Consider the following 11,106-nt stretch of genomic DNA (forward strand, 5'->3'; position numbering starts at 1 on the left):
CCTGAATAAAAGGCGATCTCGAGGAGCCTGATTCAGGATTAATCTGCCGGCGCTCAGCAGTCTTCAGAGGCTGTAATGCTTTGACTCCTATAGACTGCAGGAGGGCTGGAGGGGAGCACTTTAAATGCTAATGGGCCTTTATGATAATACATCACAATACAATGCAGAATCAGACTCTGCATCACAGATCAATCCCACTAAAAGCCCAAAAGTCCCCATCGTCCTGAGCCCTCTCCTCCCAGATCCAGCAGCTGAACTCATGATAATCCCACACAAGGCATATTACATACAAACATACGTGAAGAATAGACAGTGAGGGCAAGAATAAAATGGAAGGAGTGAAGATGTGGGGTTATATTTTATGAAAAAGCCAGTTCCCCACTCAAGGTGTGTAATCCTCTCGCAGGCTGAGTTGATACTCTCAGTTGTTTCCGGAGCAAAATTCTGCTTGAGCCGCCAGCCTGCCAATGCAGCAGACGCCTGGGGGGAATCACTGATCTGACTCTGTTGTTCATATGACGGGTGTTTGCCATGATGGCAGAACATCTCTCCTCCCTTTTCTCCCTCTCTCACCCTCTCCCTCCCCCATCCCTCGCCTCCCTTTCTCCTAAAATGGGACACTGGGAGGTGGGTATAATCAGGATTACTCTGCACAAACCAGCCACATACACACACGCAGATGTGCACAAATATATATATATATATATATACACCCATAAATGAAGAAATCTATTTGTATGCTTGTACACAGTCATGAAGGTGGTTGATCAGCACACGAACACACAAAAAGACTAACACACATTACTGCAGTGATGAGAATCTCTCGCCCACCAGAGGTGTTTCCAACATGCAGAACTGCAGATATTCACGTCTCCTGAAGGCGGAACACAACACATCTGCAGCGTCCGTGGAAAAGAGCAGTTTGGGTGAAATGGGGATGGGGTGGGTTTGGAGGTGGGGGGGGAGCGGCAGAGAGCCTGTAAAAATGCAAAGAGAGTAGCAGAGAGAGAGAGAGAGAGAGAGAGAGAGAGTCCGGATAGACAGTCAGGGTCAGGCAGAATAGATGGCTGAGAAAATGAAAGAATGAATAAAACAAGAGCGAAGAAATTAGAAACGGACATAGCTGTGGGCCAAAGAGGCGGCAGCTTGGGTTAAAGACAGAAAGATATAGTGGGGAAAAGAGGAGGGAGGAGAAAGATGAGTATGGAATAGGAATTGGAAGGGTAGTGTGATGACTGCCAAGTCACAAAAAAAGAAAGAGCACCCTGACCATAACCTACCACAGCTCCTGTCCATTAGGCCGCCTATAGAGCAGCAGCCCATATCCTGTGGCCAACCACAAGCCCCTCACCCTGTACAACACTGCTATTAGTGTCGGTCAACCATCATACAGAATGATGAGATGAAACGCATCAGGGGATGAAAAGACTTTTCAGTAGACGGGTTCGGTCGGTAATGGAAAAACTCCTTTCTGCTTCAGTTGGTGGACCTTTTCTCCCTCGAACCGAGGCTGCCCAAAGACAACTTTAGCCGACATTTGTGCAAAGCCTAAGGTAGATTTTAGTGGTGTATAGCTTTAGTTGAATAGAGTCAAATATAAGGAATGGAGCTAAAAACTGGGTCAAGTGCCTAGAATTAAATGTGCCCTTATTTTTCTGGATATATGCTTTAAATGTGTTAAATTCCTGTTGTGAGATGCTAATAGCGAACCAACGCTAAGGTTTACGCTTTGAAGAAATCTGTGAACATGTTTAGAATCATATTACAGTGATAATGTAACACAAATTTGTTAATATCTGATTCAAAACTCTGACTCCTGTGTCTCTATGGTAACACACATGATGGTACATTTATAATTCCATTGTCAAATACATATTGTGATAAAGACTCATGTAAAAAACTATTGTCAATTTTCTAGAATGGATTGAATGACCGTTAAGCATCTGTTTTCTGGTAAATCCAGGTAATTTAATATGTAAATTAAATTGTATTTCATTACATTTATGAAAAAAATCATTCATTTCTAGTTTATCTTTGCAAACCACTGTGCCCAGTGATATTAAAGGACAGCTGACACCATATGGAAAAATCTGATGGCTTATAAACACTACATCAGTTAGTAAAGTACTTCTGCTACAGTGTGTATCAGGCCCAAGGCCACGAAGGGTATTAAAGGAGCTTAGCCCCCTCTTTTGCCCCCTCTTTACCCCCCGTCGCTCTATGTATATTGATAGAAGAAAAATAGCAAATAGAAAAAAAAATGGCCAAAATACATGTGACTTTTGCTTCACTGTGGTTTCAGAACCACGGACAGCTCTAGTGGTTGAGTGTAGGGTGTGTGTGTGTATCGAAGCTCTTTACCCAGCTTGGTTGTTTATAATTTTAAGGTTCACGTGAAACACAGTAGAATGAGGATGGACACCAGAAAATGGTTTAGTAAGAATAAATAAAACACGCCAAAGTGCCCAGCCAATGCCAGTAGTCCCAGCAGCAGCAATGATGTTGCCAAGGCCAACATCAAACTAGCTTCCCCGGCGGCGGCCCCACAAACGGGGTCAGAGTGGGTCCACTTTCCAACGGTCCCAACAGTAAGCCTGTGCATCCTTGTTCAAAATGACACTGTTATGGCTGGTAATGCTCTGATTGTGGCCGGTGCTGCGCATCAAATATTGCTGTCATTCATTGCAGTCCAATAATCTGTTGACTGGACGGAACACATCGTCTGATTCGGAAAAAATCAAAGGCAGATGAATTCATTGTCACCGAGGGGAGAGAGACGTCATGCTACACTGATCTCAGCAGGAGAAAAGTTTACACAAACCGGAACAGACACACATGGCCACACACACTGCGAGGCTCGCCCTCGAGGTGTAGCTTATGTGGTAATGTGCTTTAGATTGGGGCTGTGTGTGCAGGGATGATGGGCCGGGTAACAGATGGACAAGAGTCTATTCCCTGGGCTACCAGCCTTCTGCTTACAACACAGCCCTGCCAACTCCACAATCCTCATCCATCTCCCGCACTTCTGCACCCCTCCACCGCTCCCACGAACATCCCTTTCTATCTCTATTGTTTCATTCCATCCTGCTGTGTTACCCAACATGCTCTCACCTCCTCAGCCTCCATCATACCTCTCCTCACCTCCTCTCAACCTCTGTCTCCTCCCTCTCAATCTCTTCCTCAATTTCCCCTGGCAGAATTGGGTTGTCTGCCAAACCGAGACCTAATCCCCCTGATTTTCATGTAGTAACAGCCCGAACAGCCATCCCTCTATTTCTTCGTCCTGTCGTGCTTTGCTGGGCGAATAGCCAGTGCTCAGATCCCATGCTGCTTGCAGCCACGCTCTGTGACTTTAGTTCATAGCATGTTGGAGCACCACATTAGATACGTTTCCTTCCAAGGAGACAGTGTATATTTGATTAACACCCTGACTCTGGCAAGAAAGCTCAGTGATTGCAGAGAGCTGGGACGCTGAACTACCCGTTAGCTAGCACACTGGCTGGCACTCTCTGTGGCCGGATCACACTCTACTGCACTCAGAGGGACTATAAAAAGAACAGTTTGCTGCAGCCCGCTGTGCAGGCAGGGTGTGGCTCGGCTCTGTTGTCACATCTACAACCTTAGTCCCAGGCAACCGGAGCAACAACATCCGAAGCCAGGTGAGTGCTCACGTGAACAAGGATGGAGATAGATGGGGGTGTGTACGGTCCTGTGTGTGGTTCTGTGCCTCACCTCTAATAATGGCCAGCTTTGCAGTGACGGACACCTCTCCTTCACTGTTGCGTGCCACACACTCGTAGATGTTCTCATCCCGGGGAGCTCTAAGCGGTTGGATCCTCAGCACGGCGCCCGCACCCTCGTCAAACTCTACGGTCTGGACAACCACAGGACCACAGGCAAACACAGAAATAAATCAGTCACAGCAGAGAGAACACATTGATCACCATCAGAACTGTCATCTGTCACACCATGTCCATTATACTGTAATTGTATGACAATAATTATAGTTATATAAAGCTTAAACGCCAGCTTCACCTGCTCTGCTGTACATAAAATTAGGGGTCAGGCTCATATCTAGAAGTACCTGTACATATGATCCAGGAGCAGGCAGCGCGCTAGTGTCTGTCACACACACTTCAGCAGGGAAGAAACTTACCAACAGTGGAGGTTGTATCCTTCGGCTGAAATTCAGTATCTTTAAGCATTAAGTCACACTCCTGCATCAATATACAGTCAGCATGCAGGCTTCTAATGTGAGGTATTAGCCTCTTTGGTGGCATTTAGCTTTGAGTGATATGTGCTTTTAATATAATGTTAAATATGATGCAATCAAATTGTTATGTGTCAGTTTTGTGAAATTCTGACACATGACAATGTTTCTGTGAAATTCTGCTATCGTGAACGATTAAATTAAAAACATTTTGAAATGTGTGCTATTATTAGTTGGGTCTCAATTCAGGAACAGGTTCCTTTGTAGGCTGCATTTGAAACTACAGCGGTGCAACTAGGCTTTCACATTTTGAAGGCTCCTCCAAATGCAGCCGGCAAATGCGTCATATCGTTCCCGAGCAACGAAGGCTCCAAATGGGTGGATCCTTCTTGGGCCAGCCTATCAAAGGATTCAATGAATCTTGGTAACAAACCCCTGACAAGGACATAACAGCACCTGCAAGCGAAGACACTTCTGATGCTTACACTTTTACTAACAGCCTTCAGTTCAACCAAACAGCTAACGGAACACAAAGGGGCATTGAAAGTTTTTCTTCATGTCCAACTGCTATGCTGTTGCTAGGCAACGGCGGTGAGGGCGGTACAAGCTGATGCAGATCACGGAAATCGTCTGTAGACCAGACCAGTCCAGAATTGGGACACAGCTTGGATGTTAAAGAAATAATTAAACATCTGTTAACACTTATTTTCTTTCCCACAGAAAAGACTGTTAACTTTCAAATGTCTACTTTCACTATATAACTAGCTCTGGGAAATACTTATTGGATCCTAATTGTAGAAAATCTGGCACGTTTAGGGGACCACTATTAGGGGGAGCAATTTGGTGCAGTTCCAAATAAAGATCCTGATCTTGTGGATTTATTCATGGTTTCCTAAGGGGACTGTTGGGCCTTGGCAGAAGTGTGTGCTCTACTGAGTGTCATTCTAGTTTTCACAAAAAGTAAAAAAAATTCTTTAAGGATAAAGGGTTTAGCACATCTGGAAAACACAATTTGTATAAAAAAACAATAACTAATTTAGCAAGTAATAGGATAAACATAGTAATTAGTATTGTATAATTACATGTATTAATATATCTGTATTACTGGATATATATGTCTGTATTTGTCATGCTGCTACAGTAGGAGTTGACGGCGGTGCACTGTGACAACCACCTCGATACGCTGAGAGTTGACCTTCTTGCCCTTCTTGTTCCAGTAGACGTTAGGCTTGGGATTGCCGGAAGCCTGGCACACAAATGAGGCCACACCCCCTGACACTCCGATCTGGTCGGTGGGAATCTTGGTGAACTTTGGGGGAGCTGAGAGACAGAGAGGGGGAGTGATGGGAAAGCACAGAGAAAAATAATCAAAATTCAAGCTTGAAAATTGACACCCTTATGCCGAGAGGACATCCACCTGATATAGCCCCCCCCCCCCCCCCCCCATGCTGACCACGCCCCATTTCCCTGTCAGGGACTGGTCAGACTGACTCGTGTCCTGATGGCTATGTGCTGTGCTTACTTCCTGGGTATCATCTAGAGGACATACTGAAGGACTTCCTGTGGGTCATAAATAAAAGATGGGGTTGGGCTTCACAGGAACATCTCTCTCTCCCTCTCTCTCTCTCCCTCTCTCTCTCTCTCTCTCTCTATCTCTCTCTCTCTCCCTCCCCCTCTCTCTCTCCCTCTCTCACCCTCTCTCTCTCTCTCTCTCTCTCCCTCTCTGTGAGTCTCTGTATTTCTTTATTTGCCTCCTCCATGGGCGGACCACCCTCGTCCTGCTCGCAGCACAGGCTGTCATGACACATGAGTGTTTCACAGGTAGGAGAAGTGTTGGCTGCGGATTCACAGCACATAACTGGTTTAAATGTATTAATAACAAAGGTGTCATTTTTCTGCCTGCACACTCTAACACCTATGTGGGGATTTGCACTTGCAGATTCGAACGATCGTTCCATTATTCTAATATACAATGCATATATCATCATCTTAATTTCCAGTCTCGAGGGGAACGCATTCTACCCTGCGTCTGATGTCAGGTGTACAGGTGCAGCAGTTGCCCTGTGTAAGAAAACAGCAATTTCCAAGTCCAATATTGAGCCCACAGAAGTGAACCTATATTTTTCACAGTGCCTGAGTCAGATCAATCACACAACTTCATGCACCCACCCCTCTGCTATCTGTCTGTGGCCTGTTGCCATGGTGCCCAGTTTAACTCCTCCTCAGCTACAGAATAGCTGCGATCCATCTGGGTGAAGTCAGGATGACCCTTCCCATAGCAACCTGGATCCCTCCTCCCACTTCCCCCTATGTCTGGGTGGGTGAGGTCCTGCTGTGTTGATTCACTTACACTTTGAAGACTGAACAGTAACAAAAAGGAGAGAGACGAAGAAAAAATAACAGCTTACCAAATAATCACTAGCAAATTCTAAAGTCTGTGTGCACATCCTCCCCATTCCTGCTGCTTTCACTGGTTAACAGCTGCACAGACCCCATTCCACTATCTGCACCATGGCTTGACAGTAACTGGGGAAACACTGTGTCAAAAGAGTGCTCCTGTGCCTGCTGCACTGTGGTGTGCCTCTAAAAGACCCACTCTGAATGTCATAAATAAAGTGGTTTCATTTTATGCTTGTCATAATCCTCCACAGAAAGAAGCAAGAAATGGTACAGAATAGTCAATCAGAGCAAATTTATACTTCCCATTTTAGGGCTCAAGAGCAGCATATTTCCTGCCTGGTAGACTCGTAGAGAGGCAGAATGAGAATTGAGCAAATTGAGCATTTCCCCCCCGCCAACAATTTGAGTATATGAACGATCCAAAAGCCCACAAATGAAAGAAATAGCGTAGCTAGCTTCTCCTGGCTGTGGGATTATGAATAAATTCTGAGTGCTTCTTCGTGAACATGGGTTTCAGTGGCTTTACGTTGAGTCCAAAATGTTTTTTCTGTGTTCTCTTAAATGCGCCTCAACGCCAGTCCTCGTGTTAAACTGACCCCACTGGCAGTGTTACAACTTAAGCCTCTTGTGAAAGCCCGGGAAAAGCCCTGCAAGGCACCGACTCTGGGTGGATTTGCACTGAACAGAAACTTGTTATCATCCGAAGGGTTCGAGAGAGCCTCCTGGAAAATGAGGGAGTAATGGGGAGCTCTGTTTCTTTAATGGTGGGTTTCACCGGACCATCAAGGTCTGTAGCATTGATCTCCCACTTGTCTGTTTTTAATGAAACCGTTGTGTAACCTGTAATCATCGAACTGACTGACTGCTGCCGCACTCTTAGCTTTGACTGACTGGCTGTGTAATAGTGTGGTGAGCGTGTCATGTGAAAGAAAAGCATTTGAACCCTGAGGTTTGCTTCAGGTCAGGCTAAAAAAGAAACACGAGTTTAATTTGTCCTTTCGGGAAAAGTTCTTCTGGGGGAAATTAGTGTAAGTGCATTACATTCTGCCTCGAAAGAATTTACTTTTGGCAAAGATATTAAGTGCAACCAGCTGTGGTCTGACACGCCTTTGAGCCACTTTTAATAATGCATCTCTTCCTGTTTGTGTGTATTCACTGTCAGATCTGTTTACATCTCTCGGCCAAATTTGTGCAACAGAAATCATCTGTGATACAAAGATAATGGACAGAGTTGTGGGCGCATGTGGGGGTGCATGCAGGAAGAAAGATTGTGCGCCCGAAATCTGAAGAATTAAAAGATTCCTGACCTCATTTTCATGGTTCTGCTTTTGTTTGTGTTTAACTTTAGCATCGAGCTCACCTTTAAGGATTATTTGTCCCCTGCTTTAATGTCAACTTTTTTTGCCTTAATAAAAACTAATTTAGAAACAGTTTGCCAAAAAAATGGTCTGTCATAAAGCATTTACTGTCGAGATGACATTTTATTTCCTATTAATTCCTGTTAATCTTCACTCCCTGTAACGCTCCTATTTTCCATGTGCATTAATCATTGAGCTCTTTCATCTTAGCAGGAGAAACTGTGAATATGATGAATGTTTGCAACCAAAATTCTGCAAGGATATGACTCCCATTAGGGAAGAAATTACAAAATACATTCATCTCTGGTGAAGGGAAAATTTGAATTGTCGATTTGGAGTAGATTTTAAACCTATCACCTGCTACACATATTGTGCATGGAAGAAAAGAAAGCAACTCAGTGGGATTTTTTGTCTGTTTTTCTTTACTGTGACCGGAGAGAAATGGAAAAGGAGGCATTATTTGTTTTGCATAAATACACAGCAGGAGGTCAAGCGGCAGAGATCTTCAATCCCAGCACATTTCAACAGAAAGTTGTTGTGTAATTTGACCTCTTCAATGACTTGTTGATATTTCAAATATGACGTAAATCTTCTCAAAAGATCATGGCCTCAATTTGGTTACATAAATGGAAAATGAAAAATACATCAGACAACTCCCAGTTTCTAACAGCGGGAAGTGCTATCTGCACCTCTAGCCTGTATCACGCTTTCAGAAATATTTACAGAGAAATGACAGCTGAGTGTGTCTGAGCATGTGTGTGTGTGTGTGTGTGTGTGTGTGTGTGTGTGTGTGTGTGTGTGTGTGTGTGCGTGTATGTGTGTGTGTTTGTGTTTGTGTGTGTTATTGCCGCTGAGGCAAGAAATCTGTGGAAATGTTGTAATCAAGGAGATGATGAGGAACATGCTGATGGGACTTCTCCACTTAGCAGAACATATTAACAACGCCACGGTCCAGACCTGACAAAGTGACAAGCCTGGACGCGCACACACACACACACACACACACACACACACACACACACACACACACACACACACACACACACACACACACACACACACACACACACACACACACACACACACACACACACACACACACACACACACACACTGTCACATGTATTCACACCTTTGTACATCACATCTACTGCTGACAATAAAACAGCTGTCATTCAACTGGAAAGAGAGAGAGAAGAAAGGAAACAAAGATAACCTGATTTATAAATTATAGATAGACAGTTAGATAGATAGATAGTTAGTTAGTTAGTTAGTTAGTTAGTTAGTTAGTTAGTTAGTTAGTTAGTTAGTTAGTTAGTTAGTTAGTTAGTTAGTTAGATAGATAGATAGATAGATAGATAGATAGATAGATAGATAGATAGATAGATAGATGGGTGGGTGGGTGGGTGGGTGGGTGGGTGGGTGGGTGGGTGGGTGGATGGATGGATAGATAGATAGATAGATAGATAGATAGATAGATAGATAGATAGATAGATAGATAGATAGATAGATAGATAGATAGATAGATAGATAGATAGATAGATAGATAGATAGATAGATAGATAGATAGATAGATAGATAGATAGATAGATAGATAGATAGATAGATAGATAGATAGATAGATAGATAGATAGATAGATAGATAGATAGATAGATATACATTCAGACAGACAGACAGACAGACAGACAGACAGACAGACAGACAGACATTCAGATAGACAGACAGACAGACAGACAGACAGACAGACAGACAGACAGACAGACAGACAGACAGACAGACAGACAGACAGACAGACAGACAGACAGACAGACAGACAGACAGACAGACAGACAGACAGACAGACAGACAGACAGACAGACAGACAGACAGACAGACAGACAGACAGACAGACAGACAGACAGACAGACAGACAGACAGACAGACAGACAGACAGACAGACAGACAGACAGACAGACAGACAGACAGACAGACAGACAGACAGACAGACAGACAGACAGACAGACAGACAGACAGACAGACAGACAGACAGACAGACAGACAGACAGACAGACAGACAGACAGACAGACAGACAGACAGACAGACAGACAGACTCATAAACAGATAGATAGATAGATAGACACCTACCCAGTGGTCCACAGACGCTGCTCAGGGGGCTGGTTATCAGGATCATCGACAGCAGCAGCATACACAGGGGAGAGGGGCTAAGGCTGAGCCCCAGGATAGGCCTCCTGGACTGGGCCAGAGCGCCACCTGTCCTGGGCAGAGGCATGACAGGCACCGCTGTGGGCGGGTCGGAGATGACGGACACTCAGGTAGGGCTTCACTCAGCAGGGATAGGCACTCTGCAGACACAGAGAAAAAAAACACGAAGGTCAGCTAATACGCAAGAAAGCCACATTTCCTTCCATCCCTCTGATTCATCGTTCTTTATTTAGAGTGGCTGCTGAAATGTCAATGCACCATGAGGGGGGGAGACGGGAAAACATACAACGAGCCATACAGATGTGGAGGATGTGTCCCAATGAAGAAAATTAAAAGACAAATTCATGCTAATGCAGGATTAAGTCTTTTGATTTCGCCGGCGCACTTCTAACTTGGGATTAGCAGCTCAAGTAGGCCAGCTCTGACTGAACTAATACCAGAACAATAGAGCCACTGCTCAACAACTAAGACAAGAAACAGACCAAAATAGTTTTCAGCGTACTGCCTCTGTATTAATAAGTCTCTTTTTCTAGCGAGCCGTGAAATGAGCTGCAATGATACATTTTTAAGAGGTTATTTTTTTCCTCTTTTCTTTTTTTCCCCCCCTTCTCTCAGACATCCTAATAATTTCCGTTTCAGCTCTGGCCTAATTCCTTCTCAACGTGGAGTATTTCGCTGCTCTGGTGGCACATAAAATTGTTAATGCAATAAGAGAGCGCCGGAGTGATGAAAAACACGAAGACAAAGAGGATTGAGGGGTCGGCGGCAGACGCGGCTGAATTCAATAACCCACCAATGTATCAGAAACTGCGCTTTTAATAGATATTCACCCTCTGGTTAATCCCTCGCCTTGGGGGAGCGAGAGGGGGGGGGGAAAGAGGGGGGGGGGGGGCGGGAGGTGGGTCTCCATCAGTGTTTTTTTTGTTCTCTTTTC

At 44.5% G+C, this 11,106-nt stretch overlaps 1 protein-coding gene across 1 annotated transcript in view; it reads right to left on the reverse strand.

Annotated features, from left to right (window-relative positions):
• LOC133017728 (receptor-type tyrosine-protein phosphatase S-like) overlaps nt 1-10,239 on the reverse strand; it is a 53,463-nt gene extending 43,224 nt beyond the window's left edge. The window contains exons 1-3 of the mRNA XM_061083891.1: nt 10,095-10,239; nt 5,385-5,530; nt 3,733-3,874 (exon numbers count right to left, since the gene is read on the reverse strand). Of these exons, the coding sequence (XP_060939874.1) occupies nt 3,733-3,874; nt 5,385-5,530; nt 10,095-10,239 (433 nt within the window). The remainder of the gene's footprint in view (nt 1-3,732; nt 3,875-5,384; nt 5,531-10,094) is intronic.
• Nucleotides 10,240-11,106: the final 867 nt, after the last annotated feature.

Source organism: Limanda limanda, chromosome 13 (genome assembly GCF_963576545.1).
Source record: "Limanda limanda chromosome 13, fLimLim1.1, whole genome shotgun sequence".
In the NCBI taxonomy this organism is placed as follows: Eukaryota; Metazoa; Chordata; class Actinopteri; order Pleuronectiformes; family Pleuronectidae; genus Limanda; species Limanda limanda.